General features: G+C 34.0%; 4 protein-coding genes and 1 pseudogene across 7 annotated transcripts; 2 read left to right on the top strand and 3 right to left on the bottom strand.

The window, feature by feature from the left end:
* The first annotated feature begins 2,532 nt into the window (after positions 1–2,532).
* Positions 2,533–6,881, top strand: LOC119607946 (techylectin-like protein). 4 transcript variants are annotated; one of them, XM_037962109.1, is made up of 8 exons: positions 2,533–2,618; positions 2,681–2,793; positions 2,881–3,000; positions 3,055–3,113; positions 3,172–3,259; positions 5,758–5,874; positions 5,940–6,581; positions 6,642–6,881. In XM_037962109.1, the coding sequence occupies exons 1-8, from the start codon at positions 2,571–2,573 to the stop codon at positions 6,757–6,759; spliced, it is 1,305 nt and encodes a 434-aa protein (XP_037818037.1). In that variant the 5' UTR covers positions 2,533–2,570; the 3' UTR covers positions 6,760–6,881. The 4 variants fall into 4 exon arrangements, with proteins under 4 accessions (XP_037818037.1, XP_037818039.1, XP_037818038.1 ...); XM_037962110.1 differs by having other exon boundaries at positions 2,604–2,622; XM_037962111.1 differs by lacking the exon at positions 5,758–5,874 and having other exon boundaries at positions 2,544–2,618.
* A 1,451-nt stretch (positions 6,882–8,332) lies between these two features.
* On the bottom strand, positions 8,333–9,671 carry LOC119607942 (lysosomal aspartic protease-like). Its single transcript, XM_037962103.1, has 2 exons — positions 9,607–9,671; positions 8,333–9,540 (listed from the first exon to the last, which is right to left on the bottom strand). Exon 2 carries the CDS (start codon positions 9,531–9,533, stop codon positions 8,394–8,396), a length of 1,140 nt encoding a protein of 379 aa, XP_037818031.1. The 5' UTR covers positions 9,534–9,540; positions 9,607–9,671; the 3' UTR covers positions 8,333–8,393.
* A 6,338-nt stretch (positions 9,672–16,009) lies between these two features.
* On the bottom strand, positions 16,010–17,270 carry LOC119607939 (lysosomal aspartic protease-like). The gene has a single exon (XM_037962101.1). The coding sequence runs from the start codon at positions 17,230–17,232 to the stop codon at positions 16,099–16,101; it is 1,134 nt and encodes a 377-aa protein (XP_037818029.1). The 5' UTR covers positions 17,233–17,270; the 3' UTR covers positions 16,010–16,098.
* A 498-nt stretch (positions 17,271–17,768) lies between these two features.
* Positions 17,769–19,090, top strand: LOC119607938 (lysosomal aspartic protease-like). The gene has a single exon (XM_037962100.1). The coding sequence runs from the start codon at positions 17,787–17,789 to the stop codon at positions 18,918–18,920; it is 1,134 nt and encodes a 377-aa protein (XP_037818028.1). The 5' UTR covers positions 17,769–17,786; the 3' UTR covers positions 18,921–19,090.
* Positions 19,091–23,491: 4,401 nt separating this feature from the next.
* Positions 23,492–26,014, bottom strand: part of LOC119607940 — a 3,132-nt pseudogene continuing 609 nt past the window's right edge.

Here is a 26,014-nt window from a genome sequence, read left to right as displayed (position 1 = left end):
GTATGATGTGATGAAACATTATTTAAAATATTGATCAACTTTCAAAACATATCAAAACAAGATTGTGGTCGTAAAATTTCTCAAGACCCGTTAGGTCTCTTTTTTGGGTGGGTCGAAAATACCTTTTTCGCTAGGATCAATTTTTTTACCCACCTCCACCATCAGTGGTGTCAGAAGTTATATACAATAAGTTTATCATTCCGTGTGTCACACCAACAAATATTCATCTGGGACCCAACAAAGTATATAAACTGGGTGCTTATTAAATTCTGAGCCGATTTAGCTGGCCGATATAAAACAAGCAGACGTTAAAACTACTTTAAATAAATCGGTTATATTGGCCGATATAAAACAAGCAGACGTTAAAACTACTTTAAATAAATCGGTTATATTCACCCAAAATTTGGATTGTGTTACATATTATTTTTTGCCAGGAATGAATTTTGTTCAAATTTATAACAATCGATCCAAAATTTCCTATATTACCCATACAAAGGTGTATATTCCCTGAAATGGATCGTTAATAACATCCTTAAAAACATCGTTATCACCACAAAATTTTGCAGATATATGAACCGAAATCATATTACTAACGAAGATCTGTATCGGTCCACAATTGGTCATAAATCCCATATAAGGACCACTTCCGGAAATAACTTAAATGCACAAAATTAATTAACAAATAAAGATGAATATATAAATCATTGTGCGAATTTGTTTACAGATCGGTCCATAATTGGTCAAAGCTTCACTTGGTCCACTGTCGAAAATCTTTTAATCGCACATATTTCATTGACAATTAAATCTATTAGGATAAAATTCGACATGACCATGTCTTGTCTATGTATAAAGCATTCTGCGGAAATTTTCCGACCAATCGATCCGTAATTGGCCACAGCCCTCATATAAGGTGCACTTTTTAAATACATAAAACGGACATAATTCATTATATAGTATATATGTCGAGGAAAAATTCTCTCCGAATTTTTTTCTTTCAGTCATTTTTTAAGTGGACTTTATATGGTTTCTTTCATCTAATATGGACAGATTCATATGAAATTTGCCAGAAAGATTTGAATTCCTATGAAACTTGTTTCGGGTCAGTTATGGACCGATGCTTTTTAAATTCAAAAGGGCGATTTAGATTCATGAATACAAAATTTGTTTGTGTCAAGTTATAAGAAGTAAAGTCATTTTCTGAAGGGGACTTTATATAGGGTAGGGTTAATTATAGACCGATTCTTAAAAAATTTAGTAGGTAGATTTTAGTTCCCATAAAACTTGTTCATATCGATTTTTATAGCCAGTTATGACCGTTAAAGTAATTTTTTGAAGGGGACCTTATATGTAGGGTAGGGTCAATTATGGACCGATCCTCATAAAATGTTGTAGAGCGTCTTTGGTTCATACAAAACTTGTTGATGTCGAATTTTATCGCTGTACTCGTTTTCTTAAGCCATAATAAGGGTTAAAGTCAATTTCTGAAGTGGACCTTATATGCGGCGTAGGATCAAATATGGTCCGAACCTCATCAAATTAGATAGAAAGATTTATGTTCCTATAAAACTTGCTTCTGTCGAATTTCATTGCTATACTGGTACTTATAGGCCAGTTGTGATCGTTAAAGACATTTGGCTTCTATGGGAGGGTAGCGTCAGTTATAGGGGAATGTCAGAATACAGAATAGTTTCTGGGAACTTAAAACTAACTTGTGCGAAATTTCATTACATTTGCTGACATATTAACATTTTTACGACTATTGAATCAATATTCCGTGGGTCACTTCTATGGGAGCTATGTGAAGGCGTGGACCGATATAGCCCATTTTCAATATAAAACATTTCTGATCAATGTAGAATATTTTCATCTTCCTAGTTTTATTCCTCTGAGCTCTATCGTGCCTTCAACAGACGGACGGACTGACAGACGGACGTGTCTAGATCGTCCTAGAATACAAGGACCCAGAATATATACACTTTATGAGGTCTGTGAGCAATATTTCTATGTGTGTTATAAAAATGCTGACCAAATTATTCAATTTCAATATATAAAAAATAAAATATAACTCGGAAATTATAAGTACTGAATAATACAAGCAAGACCTATCCGAGCGATCTCTAAAACTATAAAATTCTTTGAAATCGGATGAGAACGTACCCAACTTTGAGCTTCCATAGAGCCGATGTTCATTTTTAAAACTTTAACTCGAATACTTGCCTACGTCCGTACAAAATTTTATCGGAATCAGATCAGACGTTTAGAAATTTGCAAAAAATTTCGATTCTGCTCCACTGTGCATTGTGAAATTTTGCGTAGAACGTTAATCTGAAATTCCATTTAATAGCTGAAAATCCCTTAGACATATTTAATATAATAAAATTTATAATAATAACAATTAATATCAATATATTATTTAAATAATTAATTTAATTATCAGCAATTTCAAATGATCTTTAACTTATACACTCTCTTGCTATCACTGTTGAATTGAAAACAATTTGAAATTTTTCTTAAAATATATTTTTACTCAGTCTTAAAAATCCCCTTCAACGTGACTAACGGGCATAATCATGTATTTAAAATATCTAATAATTATTTTATTCTCAATAATATGTGTTGTATGTAATTTAAATAAGATTTTTACAAAATATATGTTAAATAAGTATTAATTATTATTTAGAGTTCAGAATTGCGTGACATAGAAGAAATGTATTTGAATTTTTTCGTACAAATGGAAAGTGTTAAAAAATCAGTTGATACAATGAAAGTTCGCCTAGATGTTTTAAGTGAAAAGTGAGTATGATTTAACCGATTTAACTGTTATACTTGATCTCTTATACCGTGAATATCTAAGACAGCTTTAGCTTTTCTTCTTTTCAGAAATCCTAGCAACAATTGTAATTCTATGGACAGCAAGTTTCTGCAAGTTTTTCAAAATTTTGGTTATGTTCTAAAATCTTTGGATGATTTGAATACTCGTTTGGATAATGCTTCTCAGAAGTAAATACTTAAAAGTAATTTAGTACTTTTTTATAAAAAAATCTCTTTTTTTAGTGATAGATCTAGTCATCAAGAGGTTAATTATAACACGGAACAATATGAAGTTCTACAGAGTATGTAGTTATTATCTTTAATATTTAGAGGATTTCTAAAGATTTATTTTATTTATAGATGCTTTTATAAAGGCAATATCAGAAATAAAAGGAAGGTATTCAATCTTACTGGATGAGTTGAATGCTGTTAAAAAATCGGAAGAAGTGTAAGTTAAAAGAAGTATTCGGTTATGCTGAGACTTATGTACCCACCATCAAAGCGTAAAATGATCCTATCGTCATTTAATATATCAGGGCTCAACCTCTAAGTGCTGGTCCATAAAAAATATATGTATGTATATATTTTTGTGGATCAACGTTCAATATGTCGATGTGTTGCAGACGGAATCACACAAGCAATCAATGTATCTCTTCTCTTAATACTATACCATACACCGGCAGAGAGTAAAATATAAGTTCTCTTACTGGTTTTTATCGTTTTTTATACATGTGTAAGCATACAAACGTGTGAAATTAAGAGTACAAGAAAGCTCTTAACAGATCTCTTTGCCGATCAGGGTACTATACACGTCTTTAGAGGGGAGGGTATATTGGATTTGTACTGATGTTTGTAACGCAGAGAATTATGATCTTATACCCACTCAAAATGCACCAATTGACTAAGAATAATGTCCGTCCGTCTGTCTGTCCTCTCTGTCTATCCTCTTTACCTGTGTGTCAGTCCATGAAAACTTTGTAATCAAACTATTAGTGACAATTTTTAAGATAATTCGATGAAATTTAGTACACGTTTTGATATCTGTCTATTATTTAAACCTTGTAAACCTTGTAATCAAACTAAATGCCGCAATTTTTAACATAATTCAATGAAATTACTTTTTACCCATGAACCCTATGAATTTTGTTTGATATCGGTGCATTATTTCACCGAATCCCAAAATTTTGCTATGGAGCTCATAATTATGACAAATATACTAATATCTCTAAAAAAAAACAAGTAAGAAAGTATAGTCGGGCTTAGCCGACTATATGATACCCTACACCAGTTATGAATATTTAATGTGATTTATTTGTATACCACCATCAAAAAATATTGTTTTTGTCATTCCGTTTGTAACACATCGAAATATTCATCATAAAAGTATATATATTCCGGATCCTTATTAAATTCTAAGACGATCTAGCTATGTCCGTCCGTCTGTCTATCTGTCTGTCTGTTGAAAACACGATAGAGTCCAAATGGAAGTAGCTAGCGGGCTGAAATTTTGCAGAGACATTTTATATTGATGCAGTTTGTATTGAAAATGGGCAATATCGGTCCACGAATTCGCCTAGCCCCCATATAAGGTCCCCTTCAGAAAATGACTTTAACGCTCATAACTGACTAAAAGAAGCATCTATAGCTATGAAATTCGTCATGAAACCTAAATCGCTCTCTAAAATTTTATAAGGATCGGTCCATAATTGACCCTACCCCCCATATAAGGTCCCCTTCAGAAAAAGACTATAACGCTCATAACTGCCTTAAAGAAGCATCTATAGCGATGTAATTCGACATGAACATATTTTACAGGAACCTAAATCGCTTTGTAAAATTTTATAAGGATCGGTTCATAATTGATCCTACCCCCATATAAAGCCCCCTTCAGAAAATGGCTTTGACGCTCATTACTGCCTAAACTAAAATCGTTCTAAAAAATTTGACGAGGATCGGTCCATAATTGACCAAAAAAAAAGCAATTTATTGGCGAAAAACTTATTTTGTAAAAGAGGCTTTATATGGGGGATAGGAGCAAATGTGGGCCGATCCCGATAAAAAGTGCTGGATAGATTTGTATTTATATAATATATATAATATTTGTCTGTGCTAAAGTTCATTACAATAACAGTGCTAATAAATGAATTGCGGATATTCAAGTCACTTTCTGAAGGGGGCTTTGTGTGCGGGCTAGGGTCAAATGAAGTCCGATCATTTCGAAATTCGGCAAGGTCATCAAGGCTTGTAGAAAACTTAGTTGTGCGAACTTTCATCGAGATACATTTACATTATACATAATTATGAGCCCAAAAGCCCTTTTCGGGGGGTTCAGTTGTATGGGGGCTAGGTGAAATAATGGACCGATTTTAACCATTTTCAATAGGCTTAGTCCTTGGATCAAAACAAACATGTATTCGAAATTTCATCGAATTATCTTGAAAATTGCGACCTGTACTTTGATAACAATATTTACATGGACACACGGACGGACGGACATCGATAAATCGACTCAGAAAGTGATTCTGAATCGATCGGTATACTTTAAGGTATAGTACTAATATTTGAATGCGTTACAAACATCAGCACAAACGCATAATACCCTCCCCACTATAGTGGTGTAGGGTATAAATACGCCCAACAATGTTCTACATAAGCCCTTGTTTGACCCTAGCCCTCCTACAAAATCCCCCTCTGGAAATAACTTGAATGTCGTTAATTCCCCCCCATATATAGTATCTTTCAGAAAATCCGATTTTCATCCAAAATATATCGAAATTTAGAAAAAATTCATCAAAAAAGTTTTATACTTATATATAATTAAAAATAATACACAACTGGTGTAGGGTATCACATGGTCCTTCATGCACGACTATACTCTCTTACTGGTTTGATGATGGGTACTCTAAATAGTTCAGTTTTATCTTATACTTTACTTTCTATTCTTAGACACAAGCAGAAAACTGAAGATTTGGAAGTAAAATATTTGCAAATTTTAAAAAATTATGAAAATATCAAAAAGTCAAACGATGATTTAAAATTGGAAATGAAAGCTTTAAAAGAACAGTAAGAAATTTAGACTTTTTAAATACAAATTTTAAGAACATAAAATTTCTAAATATCTATTACAGAATATCAAATATTGTAACTAAAGATAAGGCTATCGAAAACTTTGAAAAGAAACCTTTATTTGATGTACGTGTTGATAAGCTGCCGGCAACTAAACAGTATTGTTATCAAGACCCTGCACCGGTTGATTGTAAAACCGCAACGAAATGCACTCAAAAAAGTGGTTATTACAATCTAACTTTACCGGGCAAAAAGTCTAAACAAATAATGGTCTTCTGTGATACCCAGACCAATGGTGGTAATTGGCTGCATATTTTACGACGTCATGATGGTTCGGAAAATTTTTCACGTCCTTGGTCGGACTATGTAAAAGGTTTTGGTCAAGTGGATGGTGAATACTGGATAGGTTTAGAGAATTTACATGCTCTTACAAACTACAATGGTCGCCAGCAATTATATGTCTATATAGAAAACTTTGTAGGACAGTCTTATTATGCTCTTTACGATGACTTTGTAGTGGGAAATGCTAGCGAATTGTATGCATTAAAATCTATAGGAAAACATTATGGCCTTGGTGAGGATGATATGTCGTATAATGTTGGTTCAAAATTCAGTACAATCGATAAAGATAACGATAGTTGGCCAACAGGAAGTTGTGCGGATGAACGTCAGAGTGGTTGGTGGTATACTTATTGTTCCTATGTGTAAGTAATGGAGTTACAATTTTGTAAATCTTCTTTTAAATTCTTTAATTTATGTTTCAGTCAACCCACTGGCCAGTATTTTTATAATAAGCCATCTGGTTTAGGTATTGTATGGAGAAGTTTCGGCGGTCTAGGATATTCTCATAAAGTTATGCAGCTAATGATACGAAACTATTAATTAAAGTACTTAATTCATATGAGAGGAGTCATAACCCCTAATGCTAGTACTATAGACTAGACTATAGACTAAACTATAGACTAGACTATAGACTAGACTATAAACTAGACTATAAACCAGACTATAGACTAGACTGTAGACTTGACTACAGACTATACTATAGACTATACTATATACTAGACTATATACTAGACTATAGACTAGACTATAGACTAGACTATAGACTAGACTATAGACTAGACTATAGACTAGACTATAGACTAGACTATAGACTAGACTATAGACTAGACTATAGACTAGACTATAGACTAGACTATAGACTAGACTATAGACTAGACTATAGACTAGACTATAGACTAGACTATAGACTAGACTATAGACTAGACTATAGACTAGACTATAGACTAGACTATAGACTAGACTATAGACTAGACTATAGACTAGACTATAGACTAGACTATAGACTAGACTATAGACTAGACTATAGACTAGACTATAGACTAGACTATAGACTAGACTATAGACTAGACTATAGACTAGACTATAGACTAGACTATAGACTAGAATATAGACTAGACTATAGACTAGACTATAGACTAGACTATAGACTAGACTATAGACTAGACTATAGACTAGACTATAGACTAGACTATAGACTAGACTATAGACTAGACTATAGACTAGACTATAGACTAGACTATAGACTAGACTATAGACTAGACTATAGACTAGACTATAGACTAGACTATAGACTAGACTATAGACTAGACTATAGACTAGACTATAGACTAGACTATAGACTAGACTATAGACTAGACTATAGACTAGACTATAGACTAGACTATAGACTAGACTATAGACTAGACTATAGACTAGACTATAGACTAGACTATAGACTAGACTATAGACTAGACTATAGACTAGACTATAGACTAGACTATAGACTAGACTATAGACTAGACTATAGACTAGACTATAGACTAGACTATAGACTAGACTATAGACTAGACTATAGACTAGACTATAGACTAGACTATAGACTAGACTATAGACTAGACTATAGACTAGACTATAGACTAGACTATAGACTAGACTATAGACAAGACTAAAGACTTGACTATAGACTAGACTATAGACGAGACTATAGACGAGACTATAGACGAGACTATAGACGAGACTATAGACGAGACTATAGACTAGACTATAGACGAGACTATAGACTAGACTATGGACGAGACTATAGACGAGACTATAGACGAGACTATAGACGAAACTATAGACGAAACTATAGACTAGACTATAGACGAGACTATAGACTAGACTATTGACTAGACTATAAACTATGCAGACAATTACGTCTGGCAATACTGGAAATTACAATGAGGGTTGTTGTATTTAATAATTGTTTAGAAAAACACTATTTTTACATGTAATGGTTCTTGTATTAGATAAATGTACATATGACGGATTATTTGCCGTTATATTAGGGTTGGTCAATTAAGAAAAACTTGTATTTATATGGTTCTAATATAATCCTCTTACCTCTTGAAAAAATAAAGAAAATCTTATGAAATTTTCAGATAATTACTATATATAAAATACTTTAAATATATTTATTTATTAACATTCAACACTTAAGCAACTGGAGCAAAACCAACACGGTTATTGCCCAAATCGAAAACGGTATAGTAGGGGCCAATGAAAACATCACCCAAAATCCAAAAGTCAGTACCCATAGTAGTAAAACTGGACATGCAACTGCCTTCAAGATTTACAATATAAGCGCTAGGTTCTAGAGAGAAATTACGACCACCAATGACGAAATTGACCACAGGCAACGAATCAATAGCAGAACAATCAACATAGTAGTTACCATCCTCGCTGTTGTACATGCCACCAATTTCGTTTTGCAAAGTTTCGTAAGCGGCCTGAGGACAAACAATCAAACTGGTGCCAGTATCGGCAATAGCTTGACAGTTGTCACAAATACTTTGACCATTAATCGAACCAGAAGATACTTCAAATTGCCAATAACCTTGTTGTGAAACGGGTACATAAGTGATGTCGCCTTTGAATAAGCTTGAATCAACACCACCCAAAATCAATTCACCACCAGCGATAGCAGATCCCTCACGCTTGAGATAGAAAGAGAAGACATCGGACTCAACTAAACCTTGAGCGAACATATTGTAGAAGGGTGGTACTACATTGTTTTCAGCCAAACTTTGATAGGCCATACCAAAGATACCATCAAAATTGGCATCAGTGAAACTGTTGCCGGGTTCATTCATGGCCTCAGCGAAAACTTGATTCTTAATGGTTAAACCTTCTACGGTGACATCATCCTGTGACAAGAATCCACTCATGCTGCCGGAGCCATATTGTATAGAAATAGTTTCACCATTCTTAACATAAGTACTGGATTTATCATGATTGTATTGATTGTGTTTCTTGCAGGCAACATCCCAGATCCAGCATCGGCTAGAGGGCACCCACAAATTTGAAGAACCGGAATCGAAGAGAACAACAAACTTTTGTGGTGGAGTACCAATGGTAATGTCACCATAATAAGCCATATTTAAAGAGTTCGATAATTGTTCTTCTGGTAAATCGCGGGTTTGAGGCAAATTGTATTTGGTACGCAATACCGACTTTTCAGCACGAACATCTTTATGGGTCTTGACAAAATTCTCATGTTTGCGTATAGGTACATGCACCAACTCAGCATTGACCACAGCCACTATAATGGCGAAAACTACTATAGATTTCAACATTTTTAAACTGAAAATAAAATCCAAAGAAAACATTTAAATTAATGTTATTTTAAAGTTTTTATACAAATATTACCTTTTTAAAAGTTGTGCTTTTTTCGCCCTTAAAGTCCACACAATCACTATATAGATTTCGGCAAATTTGTCATATTTATAGTAAAGACCTGACGCTTGGTCTTTAGTCTGGAAATTTATCATACCAGACATATACCATGTTTTTCCAAATAATATTTCTAAAGATTAGATTTAAGGTCAAATAAACGAAACAATATATAAACAGATATGTTTATACAATTTATTAATAAGTAAATACTATAATTACTTTATCTTAAAATTATTTATTTAATATTATATGCGAATTGATAATAAATTTCTTAATAAAACTAAAAATACTCAAGAAGCCATTGCGGTTTTTGACAAAGACATGGCAGCACTTATGTTGCAAAATTGGAAATTTTTCATTGTTATTGAAATGGTCTTATCTAATTTGATACTAAAATTTTTGCAAGAAATCAAATCAATTATTTTGCTTTGAATTATTAAACAAAACTATAATAACCCAGCAAAAACATGGTAATGGCCAGTACTTACTTAACAACTTACATTTTAATGACTACTACATACCGTCTGCATTACTTAGAAGGAGTCTATTAACGACTTACATATAATCTGATATGTAATTACTTTTTTTATACCCTACGCCACTATAGTGGGAAGGGTATTATGCATTTGTGCTGATGTTTGTAACGCATTAAAATATTAGTACTATGCCCACCTTAAAGTATACCGATCATCTCAGAATCAATTTCTAAGTCGGTCGTCCGTCCGTGTGTCCGTCCTACCGTCCGTGTGTCAATGTAAACGTTATTATCAAAGTACAGGTCGCAATTTTCAAGATAATTTGATGAAATTTGGAATACACGTTTGTTTTGATGATGCCTATTAAAAATAGTTAAAATCGGTCCATTATTTTACCTAGCCCCCATACAACTGAACTCCCCGAAAAGGGCTTTTGAGCTCATAATTATGTATAATACGAATGTATCTCGATGAAAGTTCGCATAAATAAGTTCTATACAAGCCTTGATGACCTTGCCGAAATTTGAAATGATGGGACTTCATTTGACCCTAGCCCCCATACAAAGCCCGCTTCAGAAAGTGACTTGAATATCCGCAATTCATTTAATAACACTGTTGTTGCAATGAAATTTAGCACAGACAAATATTATATAAATACAAATCTATCCATCCCATTTTATCGGTATTGGTCCACATTTGCTCCTATCCCCCATATAAAGCCTCTTTTAGAAAATTAGTTTTTCGTCAATAAATTGCTTCATAGTTTAGTCATAGTCTAGTCATAGTCTAGTCATAGTCTAGTCATAGTCTAGTCATAGTCTAGTCATAGTCTAGTCATAGTCTAGTCATAGTCTAGTCATAGTCTAGTCATAGTCTAGTCATAGTCTAGTCATAGTCTAGTCATAGTCTAGTCATAGTCTAGTCATAGTCTAGTCATAGTCTAGTCATAGTCTAGTCATAGTCTAGTCATAGTCTAGTCATAGTCTAGTCATAGTCTAGTCATAGTCTAGTCATAGTCTAGTCATAGTCTAGTCATAGTCTAGTCATAGTCTAGTCATAGTCTAGTCATAGTCTAGTCATAGTCTAGTCATAGTCTAGTCATAGTCTAGTCATAGTCTAGTCATAGTCTAGTCATAGTCTAGTCATAGTCTAGTCATAGTCTAGTCATAGTCTAGTCATAGTCTAGTCATAGTCTAGTCATAGTCTAGTCATAGCTAGTCTAGTCATAGTCTAGTCATAGTCTAGTCATAGTCTAGTCATAGTCTAGTCATAGTCTAGTCATAGTCTAGTCATAGTCTAGTCATAGTCTAGTCATAGTCTAGTCATAGTCTAGTCATAGTCTAGTCATAGTCTAGTCATAGAAAATTTTTGTGACCACAGATTTAGCTAAAGAGCCGTTGCACCTAATCAAATTATATATACATAGTTTATTCCAGAGGATTTCGGTGATTCCAAAAAAATCACTAAACAAGTGAGTATAATATAATCGACAGTCCGAAAATTCATATACCTATATTTTCGTCCTCTGCTTTGGACATACCCTTCAGCAATATGTTGATATGTTACACGTGTTATGGCGTTTTATATAAGAATAGTTTTTGATCGATTACAATGATCAAGACATTTGGTCAATGTACTCAAATGTCTTTCAGAGAATTGATAAATATACAAAGTAATTATTTATGTTTTCAATTTAATTGATTTCTCTTAATTAACTTAATTATATTACTTAATTCTAAATAGCCTTTAAGTTTTTCCTAAGAGCTACCATAATAATTATTCTAAAATAACTCGAAATTGCTATCATACATCATAAATTTTTTTTCTAATAAAACAAAATTTAGAACAATATAATTCGCTTTTCAATTAAATATTTTATAAAAAATTTATGACGCTATACTTGTGTTTATTTATTGTTTTATTGTTTAAAACGTGTTATCTCAAGTACTACCAAAATAATAATTTATTGATATAAAATCGTAAATACGTTAATTTCATATTTGCACAGATTTAAACGATTGTGTCTGGTCAATTTAAAGTGTTCGCGGTACTATATATTTTTTGTAAAAGTGTCGTTAAATATTTACGATAAGAGTTTTATGATAAGAGTTTAAATATTACAGAGTCATTAAGGTTTAGTCTACTAAACCTAAATGACTCGGTATTATTTAAAGGCTTAATTGGGAAAGTATTAGAAAATTTTATTGATTTTAAAATAAATTGCGTTTTAAATATTGCTGTTAAATAATTAAATGTTTATTTTGTTATTTGTCAGACTACCCACGCATTTGTAATCATATTACAGATAAATAAACTACTTGAAAACTACACACGTTAGTGATTTTGCAAAAAGTACGCGAATTATATGAATTTGTTAAATGTGTTTTTTATTAATGAAAATTAATCTTTTTGTTTTTAAATTTTCCACCAATTTATCTTTGTCTTAAATTAAATACTATTATTTATTAAAATAACAAATAATAATTAAATAATTGGACTTATCTTGACTATAGTTTTACTATAGTTTATCATTACAATCTTGGGTATAGTTAAAAGTGGCTCGAACTAGTTTAAACGAATTACTTTGGTAACCTAATTATTTAGAATGTTGTCCCGATATTCTAGAAAACACATTCCGAAATTGTATTGAATTTTTTCAGAGAATTTTTAGATATTATTTGAAAATAGAGAATTTTTCGAAAAGTTTTTAATAAAAAGAAAATTTGTTTATAAAAATAAATTTTTAAAAATATATATTTTCGAAAATTTTCTATAAAAAGTTAAATTTTTTAAAAATTTTCTATAAAAATAAATTTTTTTGAAAATTTTCTATATATAGAGAAATTTTTGAAAATTTTCGAAAACTTTTTATTAAGAGATATTTTCGAAAAAATTTCAAAAAAGATAAAATTTTCTATAAATTTTCCTTTTACATTAGCTTTTCGAGATATCATGTCCTGAAGGAAAACATTTTTGTCCATATTTGAGACTTTATAACAGCGCATATAACTTCTCATATAACTTCTTCGATATTCAAGACATCTCTTTGATTCCGTCTTTGTGTTTCGGTATCTTCAAATCTTGTTACCCTGAATACTTATTCTTAAAAGGGAAAATTAGAGAAATGCTATTTAATGAACCACTGCATACAACTGTTAGACGCATACTCATCATCAATATCCAATCGAAATTGACATCGACGAGCACAAGATAAAAAGGTGAATTTAAATTTTTAATCTATAGAAGTCTACGGGTCCAGATCACAGATCTGTAATATAATGCAAGACTAATTATTCACTGGCTATTGGATATCTACTAGGGTGATTGACTCGGGTTTTCAATCTGTTTTAAAACCGTTTTTTTTTTCTTCAATAGTTCAACTATATGGACTATTCGAAAACCGGTATTTGGAAAATATCGAATAATCGATCACTCTAATATCTACCAAGTACTGGTCTAACATACTTAAACAGTGGACAAACGGGCACATTTATACCCAAAAGATTCACATAGCAAAGCGAAAGTCATTAGACGTATTTCTGCTGAAAATGATCGATATTCTTATTAGGATGTTAGCAGACCCAAAACACTTCTTATCTCCCTATTATCATGCCTATAGTAATGGTTTAGACCGCTTTAGTAGGTCACCTAAATAGATCATTGAAGTTCTGATAACATATGATAGTGGTCTTTCTTGATAAAGAGGATGCCTTTAATATAAAACTCAAAGGTGGCAATAGACTATCTGGACGATTTCTCAGAACCTCGCAGATGCACTCAACACTTTCGATCGATGAAGTGCCGACAGTGGATGAGTAGTCAACCTGTTTAAAACCAAACTTCTCTAGGAGATATGTATAATATTAATATATTCACACTTCCTCGAGATCATGTGAAATTATCACTTTCCGACAAACTATATAAAATGATATAGGAACAAGATGAGGTTTAAAATTAAATCTTGTTAATTCTCTTCTCTCTCGAAGTAACTGTTCACGATAAGTTATTGCGAAAGAAAGCAATCTTTATAATGGTATAACTAGGGACAATCTCGAAGAGGTCCCTAAACTTGATTTCAACAGATCTGTTGAAAAGTAAAAGAACTCTGACTGAGGCAAATTATGACAGACACAGGGTCCTACAGACTTTAAGGACATCAAGTATTAAAGAAGAGTTAGCAAATTTCCCTGATAACATAGATTAATGCACTACCAAACCCTGCAACTGTTTCATAATCTAGGATTGTACGAGGGGGTAAAGTCTGGAATTTGGGATCAACATAACATTTATTATGACATCACACCGAAATATCGACATAAGAAGAAAGCATATTTACTGGCAATCAGGTCGCAATGGAATGTACTTCACATCAAGATTGTCCAAGTATTGCTGGACATACTCAAATAGGCTTGTGGTATATGAGGATTTAAAGAGAAGACTTAGATTACATCATAATGACTTCTTTGAAAATTGTCTTGACGGGGAAAAAAGGGAACAATCGCTAGCTTTAGGCGGGACGACTTCAACGTCTACATTCGGTAATTGTAATACCCCGGAAATAGTAACCCATGATTACACCTAAATGGAGACTGCATGAGTTTTTGACTTCGTGGAAGTAAAAAAAGCGTGGTAACAATCAACATGTCTTATAATCATTCGCTTCTGGTATACAATATTCTAAAGGTTCAAAATTTTCAATTGTTATGAATCAATTTTTTTTTAATTTGTATAGTTATTGCAAAAAAACCCATACACATGGCTAACAAACTTTCAGGCCTCTAAAATAAATCAAAACAATATTAATCTATAAACTCAAAATCCAAATAAACACTTCTAGAGATTATAGTACATACGTACACCTAACCCTATCAGCGCTCATTGACATAAACAAATGGCACATATGTGATATGAATCGATTGTACTTACTACAAATCGAAATCCACTTATAAATAGATATTCCGCATTATATCAAATGCCTAAAATAAGTATTCATACAAAATTTATAAAAAACCCAATCATATTTTTAAATATGTAAATGTTTTGAATTTTTGATAAGTAAATGACTTTGGGGAATGCAAAAATGGGAAAAACCAATAAAATAAAAGCCTTTAAATATCGGTAAAACGAGCGTACTTCTGTGATAATAATATCAAAATAATATTTTTGAAATAGTAACGATTAAAGTCATTTATACAAATACAAAGTATTATTTGAGTAATTTCTGTATGGGTCCATCTTAAAAGACTTCTACTAATCTGATGATCTGACAAACTATCTTTATAACCTTTACAACAAAATATAAAGCTTTTGCTAAACTCATACTTTAAATTATCATTTTATTTAACTGTTATTTCTAACACCTTGGTAAATTCTTAAACAAATGTTAAATTTTATTTAATTTTTATTTTCCTATCAATCAGCGTTATCGTAGAACTCTGGTATCACAGAAGTGTATGATATCTTATCCCTCTTATAGATATTTGTTGCTTTTCTAAAGAAAGTGTTTTGCTTACGTCGAAACCAATGTCTTTCGATCACACCCTCCAATTTTAAAAGAAAATTTTGAATCCTTTAAAATAGAATGTAGGTGTTAAATATATAGCAAAATTCCCGTATCCAAATGCGATTTCTTTTAATACCTATTCTATGGCGGTAACAATACCGATGTTAACGGTATCGTATCGATATCATTATTTCCAAAAATCATTGAATTTATGCATTAAATGATATAACCGAGTAAACATATGCCGACAACTTAATTATGATATCGGTCAACAAGAAATTAATACCGTTTTCAGAAATATATTATATAAAAATAATATATTTTAATCAAAGTTCCCCCAAAACCAGATTTTGTCCCTTATGTTCCAGATATTTGAAAACTAAAATTAAATCGAAAATATGCTTTTGAAATATTTATTTAATGCTAAAACCCATAATTTATTATACAAAGTAATAAAATCTGTTTATAGCTCTAAATGGATCGAATTTAAACAGCAGTAGCGAAACCAACACGGTTGTTGGCCAAATCGAAGATGGAGTAGTATCTGCCAATGAAGATATCACCCAAAATCCAGAAATCGGTACCAGCATTTTCGAAAGCAGAAGAGCAAACACCCTCGGATTGGAGAATGTAGTCACTGGCTTCAATGGTGAAAGTGGTGCCACCAATGTTCAAAGTCAAAGCGGGCAAGCTATCGATGCTGGAACAATCAACAGTATAGGTATAGTAATCATAGTTGAAGGTGGCACCAATGGCGGATTGAATGTTTTCGTATTGCGAGTAAGGAACAGCAATGAGGGAGGTACCAGTATCAGCAATAGCTTGGCAGCTTTCACATACATTAACACCATTAATTTCAGCAGAGTTCATTTCGAATTGCCAGTAGCCTTCAGAGGAGACGGGAACATAAGTGATTTCACCGGTATAGTGAGAAGGATCAACACCACCCAAAACAAGAACACCACCATCATTAGAAGTACCATCACGAGTCAAATAGAAGGAGAACAAGTTGGTGTCAACCAATCCTTGGGAGAACATGTTATAGAAAGGAGGTACAACATTGTCTTGAGAAATCTGTTGGTAGCCCATGCCCATAATGCCATCAAAGGGAGAGTAGGTGAAAGTGGTGCCGGGTTCATTGGTAGCAGCAGCGAATACTTGATTTTGAATAGCCAAACCTTCAACAGTAACGGTATCTTCAACCAAATAGCCAGACAAACTGCCAGAGCCGTAGGCAATGGAGAAGGATTCACCATTGGCAACGTAGGTGGAGGAAGCACTGGGATCATAGGTATTGTGGTTTTCACAGGCGGTATCACCAGAGGCGCAAGGAGCTACAGGTACCCACAAGTTGGAGGAACCAGTATCGAACAAAACCAAGAATTCTTGAGCTGGTGTACCGATGGTGATTTTGCCATAGTAAGAATCATCAACGTAGTTCATCAAACTTTCTTCGACACCTTCTCTGGGTTGGATTTGAATCAAATCGACGTATTTGCTCTTCAACTTCATCAATTCATTGGCCTTGCTTTTGGGCTCCTTAACCTTGTGCAAAGGCACAACGATGGCTGCCTCCGACAGGAGTGCCAAACTCAAAATTGTTACTACAAACTTCAACATGTTGTCAAACTATGAGCATTCCTTAGAATGCAATTGACTTTTATAGTCAACCATATAGACTGAAAACGTTATCTATTCGTATTTAGGGAAGATTAAAAACTACTTGTGTTCAAGAAGTTTAGACTGCATTTAGCATGAAATGGAGTTCTTAGAACCTTCGACTGCATTTAGTATGAAAGAGGTTTTTCGCAACATTATCGTGGGAGTTAGAGATACTATTTAAATATCGAAAGTATATTCCAAATCTGACAAATATTAGTTCAGAGACATTCAATTCTGTTTGTCTTTGCTATAATTTTTAGATATCCAGTCATATAGACTCCCTACTATTTGAGTAAAAGCCCAAACCAACCAAATTCTTATCATTCCTATTCAATTGAAATTGTCAAAAGAAAACAAGTGGTCAATTGAAAATTGTTTAGCATTGTTTTTGTTGAGTTTTTTTTTTTTTAATCTCTAAACAATACCGGTAGATAAGGAATTGAGTCTATTTTACCTATTTCGTTGACTATAAAAGCCTACCGATTTCAATGAAATGCTCATAGTTTAACGACATGTTGAAGTTTGTAGTAACACTTTTAAGTTTGGCCCTCCTTTCGGAGGCAGCCATCGTTGTGCCCTTGCACAAGGTCAAGGAGCCCAAAAACAAGGCCAATGAAATGTACAAATTGAAGAGCAAATACAGTAATTTTGTTAAAATTCAACCCAGAGATGGTGTTCAAGAAAGTTTGATGAACTACGTCGATGACTCTTACTATGGCAAAATCACCATCGGTACTCCAGCTCAAGAATTCCAAGTTTTGTTCGATACTGGCTCCTCCAACTTGTGGGTACCTGTAGCTCCCTGTGCTTCCGGTGATACCGCCTGTGAAAACCACAATACCTACGATCCCAGTGCTTCCTCCACCTATGTTGAAAATGGTGAAGAATTCTCCATTGCCTACGGTACTGGCAGTTTGTCTGGCTATTTGGTTCAAGATACCGTTACTGTTGAAGGTTTGGCTATTCAAAATCAAGTATTCGCTGCTGCTACCAATGAACCTGGCACCACTTTCACCTACTCTCCCTTCGATGGTATTTTGGGTATGGGTTACCAACAAATTGCTCAAGACAATGTTGTGCCTCCTTTCTACAACATGTACTCCCAAGGATTGGTTGACACCAACTTGTTCTCCTTCTATTTGACTCGTGAAGGTACCTCCAACAATGGTGGTGTTCTCGTTTTGGGTGGTGTTGATCCCTCTCACTACACCGGTGAAATCACTTATGTTCCCGTCTCCTCTGAAGGCTACTGGCAATTCGAAATGAACTCTGCTGAAATTAACGGTGTCAATGTTTGTGACAGCTGCCAAGCTATTGCTGATACTGGTACCTCCCTAATTGCTGTTCCCAACTCTCAATACGAAAACATTCAAGCCGCCATTGGTGCCACCTTCAACTACGATTACTACACCTACACTGTTGATTGCTCCAGCATCGATAGCTTGCCCGCTTTGACTTTGAACATTGGTGGCACCACTTTCACCATTGAAGCCAGTGACTACATTCTCCAATCCGAGGGTGTTTGCTCTTCTGCTTTCGAAAACATTGGTACCGATTTCTGGATTTTGGGTGATATCTTCATTGGCAGATACTACTCCATCTTCGATTTGGCCAACAACCGTGTTGGTTTCGCTACTGCTGTTTAAATTAAACATGCAATAACTCAGTGTATATGGGTTCTATTTAGAGCTATAACCAATTTTTATGCTTTTGTATAATAATATGGTTCTAAGCTTAAAATAAATAGATGAAATACATAATTTTTATTAAGATAAATAAAACTAACGATTTGTAAACAGTATTAAAATTTAAAAAATGTTTTAGGTTTTTACTTCTTAGGGCCATATTCATAACAATTTTTCAAACAAAATTTGTTCTATAAACCTTTGATAAATTGTTATGAATAAGGCATTAAGTATTTTACAATATCTTTTCATGCACATGAAGGAATAAGGAAAAGTGTTGTCCATATACTATCAAAATATGGGTCGAGAATTTAAAATAAATTTTGGGATAACGATTCTACAGATTCAGTTATACTTTTAGAACTGAACTGGAACTGAACTAGAACTGAACTAGAACTGAACTAGAACTAGAACTGAACTAGAACTGAACTAGAACTGAACTAAACTGAACTAGAACTGAACTAGAACTGAACTAGAACTGAACTAGAACTAACTAAACTGAACTAGAACTGAACTAGAACTGAACTAGAACTGAACTAGAACTGAACTAGAACTGAACTAGAACTGAACTAGAACTGAACTGAACTGAACTAGAACTGAACTAGAACTGAACTAGAACTGAACTATAACTGAACTAGAACTGAACTAGAACTGACTAGAACTGAACTAGAACTGAACTAGAACTGAACTAGAACTGAACTAGAACTGAACTAGAACTGAACTAGAACTAGAACTGAACAGAAGCTGAACTAGAATGAACTTAGTATTTAGAACTGAACTAGAACTTAACTAGAACGAACTAGAAATGACTAGAACTGAACTAGAACTTGAACTAGAACTGAAACTAGAACGAACTAGAACTGACTTAGGAACTGAACTGAACTGAACTAGAACTGAATCGAACTGAACTAGAACTGCAGAACTTAAACTAGAACTGAAACTAGAACTGAACTAGAACTGAACTAGAACTGAACTAGAACTGAACTAGAAACTGAACTAGAACCTGAACTAAATGAACTAGAACGAACTAGAACTGAACTAAACTGAACTAGAACTGAACAGAATCTGAACTAGAACTGAACTAGAACTGAACTAGAACTGAACTAGAACTGAACTAGAACTGAACTAGAACTGAACTAGAAACTGAACTAGAACTGAACTAGAACTGAACTAGAACTGGAACTAGAACTGAACTAGAACTGAACTAGAAACTGAACTAGAACTGAACGAAACTGAACTAGGACTGAACGAGAACTGAAACTGAACTGAACGAGAACGGAACTAGAACTGAACTAGAACTGAACTAGAACTGAACTAGAACTGAACTAGAACTGAACTAGAACTGAACTAGAACTGAATCTAGAACTGAACTAGAACTGAACTAGAACTGAACTAGGAACTGAACCTGAACTTAACGAGAACTGAACTAGAATCTGAACTAGAACTGAACTAGAACTGAACTAGAACTGAACTAGAACTGAACTAGAACGAACTAGACTGAACTAGAATGAACTAGAACTGAAACTAGAACTGAACTAGAACTGAACTAGAACTGAACTAGAACTGAACTAGAACTGAACTAGAACTGAACTAGAACTGAACTCTAGAACTGAACTAGAACTGAACTAGAACTGAACTAGAACTGAACTATAACTGAACTAGAAACTGAACTAGAACTGGAACTAGAACTGAACTAGAACTGAACTAGAACTGAACTAGAACTGAACTAGAACTGAACTAGGAAAACTGAACTAGAACTGAACTAGAACTGAACTAGACTGAACTAGAACTGAACTAGAACTGAACTAGAACTGAACTAGAACTGAACTAGAACTGAAACTAGAACTGAACTAGAACTGAACTAGAACTGAACTAGAACTGAACTAAACTGAACTAGAACTGAACTAGAACTGAACTAGAACTGAAACTAGAACCTGAACTAGAACTGAACTAGAACTGAACTAGAACTGAACTAGAACTGAACTAGAACTGAACTAGAACTGAACTAGAACTGAACTAGACTGAACTAGAACTGAACTAGAACTGAACTAGAACTGAACTAGAACTGAAACTAGAACTGAACTAGAACTGAACTAGAACTGAACTAGAACTGAACTAGAACTGAACTAGAACCTGAACTAGAACTGAACTAAGAACTGAACTAGAACTGAACTAGAACTGAACTAGAACTGAACTAGAACTGAACTAGGAACTGAACTAGAACTGAACTAAACTGAACTAGAACTGAACTAGAACTGACTAGAACTGAACTAGAACTGAACTAGAACTGAACTAGAACTGAACTAGAACTGAACTAGAACTGAACTAGAACTGAACTAGAACTGAACGAGAACTGAACTAGAACTGAACTAGAACTGAAACTAGAACTGAACTAGAACTGACTAGAACTGAACTAGAACTGAACTAGAACCTGAACTAGAACTGGAACTAGACTGAACTAGAACTGAACTAGAACTGAACTAGAACTGAAACTAGAACTGAAAAACTAGAACTGAACTAGAACTGAACGAGAACTGAACCAGAGAACGAACTAGAAACTGAACTTAGAGACTGAACTACGAACTGAACTTAGAACTGAACTAGAACTGAACTAGAACTGAACTAGAACTGAACTAGAACTGAACTAGAACTGAAACTAGAAACTGAACTAGAACTGATCTAGAACTGGAACTAGAACTGAATCTAGAACTTAACTGAACTGACTAGAACTGAAACTAGAAACTGAACTAGAACTGAACTAGAACTGAACTAGAACTGAACTAGAAGAACTGAACTAGAACTGAACTATAACTGGAACTAAACTGAACTAGAACTGAACTAGAAACTGAACTAGAACTGAACTAGAACTGAACTAGAACTGAACTAGAACTGAACTAGAACTGAACTAGAACTGACTAGAACTGAACTAGAACTGAACTAGAACTGAACTAGAACTGAACTAGAACTGAACTAGAACTGAACTAGAACTGAACTAGAACTGAACTAGAACTGAACTAGAACTGAACTAGAACTGAACTAGAACTGAACTAGAACTGAACTAGAACTGAACTAGAACTGAACTAGAACTGAACTAGAACTGAACTAGAACTGAACTAGAACTGAACTAGAACTGAACTAGAACTGAACTAGAACTGAACTAGAACTGAACTAGAACTGAACTAGAACTGAACTAGAACTGAACTAGAACTGAACTAGAACTGAACTAGAACTGAATTAGAACTGAACTCGAACTGAACTAGAACTGAACTAGAACTGAACTAGAACTGAACTAGAACTGAACTAGAACTGAACTAGAACTGAACTAGAACTGAACTAGAACTGATCTAGAACTGAACTAGAACTGAACTAGAACTAAACTAGAACTGAACTAGAACTGAACTAGAACTGAACTAGAACTGAACTAGAACTGAACTAGAACTGAACTAGAACTGAACTAGAACTGAACTAGAACTGAACTAGAACTGAACTAGAACTGAACTAGAACTGAAACTAGAACTGAACTAGAACTGAACTAGAACTGAACTAGAATGAACTAGAACTGAACTAGAACTGAACTAGAACTGAACTAGAACTGAACTAGACTGAACTAGAACTGAACTAGAACTAAACTAAAAACTTAAGCACATTCAAATTATTTTCTGAAGGGGACTTTGTATGGGGCTAGGGTCTAATAATGCCCGAAAGTAAAGGAAATCCCTAGAATTATTACGACTTATATAAAACTAAGTTTTGCCAATTTTTGTAGAGATAGTCATCATTTAACGTAATTATGAGGTCAAAAGCCCTATTCGGGAGGTCCGGTTATATGGCGGTTAGGTGAAATAATGGACCGATTGAATCCATTTTTAATAGAGTTTTTTCTTGGGCCAAAAGAAGCTCACGTTCGAAATTTTATTAAATTATCTCAAAAATTGCGACCTGTACAGTGTGCACAAGGTTTACATGGGCACATAGACAGACGGACGGACATAGCTTAATCGAGGTGGGTGTATGACCAATATTTTTGGGTGTTACAAACATCAGCACAAACGCATAATACCCTCCCCACTATAGTGGTGTGAGTATAAGTATAATGCCATTTTTAGAGACCGTCCTTCTTAATTTTACGCCCGTGAACACAAGGAGACATATTCAGATTGAATGATGTTTTTTGAGGAAAACTGTAAGGATTTCAATTTAAAAATAGGGATTTTTAAGGACTTCCAGCCTAAGATTGGGGACATAAATCTGGCAACTAATAAACATTGCCCTCTAGTGGATGGTAGTATAACTACTGCACAGAAGTCAAGTTCACAACCTAAACACAGGGTGCTTTGAAAAATTTGTGTTATATATTTTTTGTGTTTTTGTTGCCCTGGTAACGGGATAAAATTTAATTCTCACAACAATAGCATATACTGCAACCATTTTAGCAGGGTTTTTAACGACTTTTCTTTGCTAACTTAATTCGAACAGCTTCAAAGTTGTTTGAATATGATTTATTTCGTATTCCGAAGAAGTTCGTTTCGGTACTCATTTTGAAAATTTTAAAGCAGATTTATTAATAACAAATATTTACAACAAAATTAAATTAAAAAGCTAAATAAAAAACTAGGCCTTATTTGAGTGGAAGTTTAAACTTAATATCATCATTGCTTGTCGTCACTCATAATAGGCCTTAATATATGAGATAAAGAATAAATTTAAACAACAAAACTATGTATTCAAAATGTTAAATTTCACAACCTAATCAGTGCTAGATTTGGTACTCTCCACATTACCAGTTGCTGAAATAGGTGTTGTTGTTTGTTGCTTCAGACGCAACAGTTCTGCTGGTGAACTACTTCTTGCTTGACGAGTACAAGTATTCAAACTCGATCCATTGCTACTAGTCGTTGTGGACGATACGCTTGTTAAATGTTGGGGTGAAGATCTATTGCTGCTTGTAGCAACATTTCCAACGCCACTTTGCCTAGCTGCTGCTGCTAATGTAGCAGCTGCTGCCGCAGCTCTCTGTTTATGCTGGAACATTGCTGCTACCGCTGCTGCCTGTTGCGTTTGATAGAGTTGCTGCTGCAGCATTTGAGCATACAGCAAACGTTCGTACAATCCAACACCACTGGCATTTGAAGCTACCGTAGCTGTTTGTGTAGAATTTGCTGTTAAGGCGGTACTAAGAAATTGTGATTCTTTGAAGAATGTATTCAAATATTGTTGAGTCGTTGTTGTCAACATTGGATTTGTATAGAGTATTGTTGGAGATGTGGCTAAAGCAGCATTGGCTAAGCTATTCGAAATAAAATTTGTTGTTGTTGTACTGTGTTGATTGTAAATCAACGATGGATTCGTAGGTGTCGCTGCTACATAAGTAACTTTATTACCCAAAATATACCATAAGCTGTTGAGCTATTTGTAGGATTATTGGAAAGTGTTGGTCTGGCTTGAGCTTGCATAGTATTATAGATTTGATAATAAGCAGCAGAGGAGGCAGCGGCAGATGTAGAAGGAGCTATGGTGTTTGGAGTTACCATTTGTGGTTTCTGGAAAAGAAGAATGTTTATTCCACTACCTAGAGAAGTGAAATAGAACTGCACTAAAACTGAACTAAAATCGGACTGAAATCAAACTAGAACTGAACGAGAACTGAACTAGTACTGGACTAGAACTGAACTAGAACTGAAATGGAACTGAATTAGAACTGAACTAGAACTGAACTAGAACTGAACTAGAACTGAACTAGAACTGAACTAGAACTGAACTAGAACTGAACTAGAACTGAACTAGAACTGAACTAGAACTGAACTAGAACTGAACTAGAACTGAACTAGAACTGAACTTGAACTGAACTAGAACTGAACTAGAACTGAACTAGAACTGAACCTAGAACTCGAACTAGAACTAGAAACTGAACTAGAACTGAACTAGAACTGAACTAGAACTGAACTAGAAACTGAACTAGAACTGAACTAGAACTGAACTAGAACTGAACTAGAACTGAACTAGAACTGAACTAGAACTGAACTAGAACTGAACTAGAACGAACTAGAACTGAACTAGAACGAACTAGAACTGAACTTGAACTGAACTAGAACTGAACTAGAACTGAACCAGAACTGAACCTAGAACTGAACTAGAACTGAACTAGAACTGAACTAGAACTGAACTAGAACTAGAACTGAACTAGAACTGAACTAGAACTGAACTAGAACTGAACTAGAACTGAACTAGAACTGAACTAGAACTGAACTAGAACTGAACTAGAACTGAACTAGAACTGAACTAGAACTGAACTAGAACTGAACTAGAACTGAACTAGAACTGAACTAGAACTGAACTAGAACTGAACTAGAACTGAACTAGAACTGAACTAGAACTGAACTAGAACTGAACTAGAACTGAACTAGAACTGAACTAGAACTGAACTAGAACTGAACTAGAACTGAACTAGAACTGAACTAGAACTGAACTAGAACTGAACTAGAACTGAACTAGAACTGAACTAGAACTGAACTAGAACTGAACTAGAACTGAACTAGACCTGAACTAAAACTGATCTAGAACCGAACTAGAACTGAACTGGAACTTAAACAACTTACCGGATAAAAACATTGACCAAAGTTTGTTATGAAATTGGAATTTTCTGCAGCAGTGTTTTGGGAGTTCTTGTCGTTCATTAACGCTTTAGATTTTCGGGAAAATCTAAAAAGTTTTTACCATAAAGTGCATAATTTTGAGCGGCCTGATAGTATTCTGCCGTGCCGCTTGGGGGATGTCCCGTTGTATCTTGATATATAGCTCTATGAATTTCTTGTATATATGAATTACTCGAACTACGACGACAGTTAGTTTTCTAATTTATTGAACCATTTTGTATGGGCACAATCCGAAGGAGTCATATCAATCTCGGGTTGAACATTTGATTTTTTAAGGATCTCTGGAGTTTGTGGAAAATTTAATAAATTTGTATTGTTAGCTGCTAAATAGAAATGGAATAGGGGTTAAGTGTGTTATTTATATTTTATTCTTCTCCTTTCTTACCAATTTCTTTGGTATTC

Source organism: Lucilia sericata, unplaced genomic scaffold, assembly GCF_015586225.1.
Source record: "Lucilia sericata isolate MDLA Ls3-8-SP2 unplaced genomic scaffold, ASM1558622v1 Contig000765F_arrow, whole genome shotgun sequence".
Classification (NCBI taxonomy): domain Eukaryota; kingdom Metazoa; phylum Arthropoda; class Insecta; order Diptera; family Calliphoridae; genus Lucilia; species Lucilia sericata.
The sequence above is the reverse complement of the archived record's forward strand: the minus strand, read 5'-3'. Positions and strand labels throughout refer to the sequence as shown.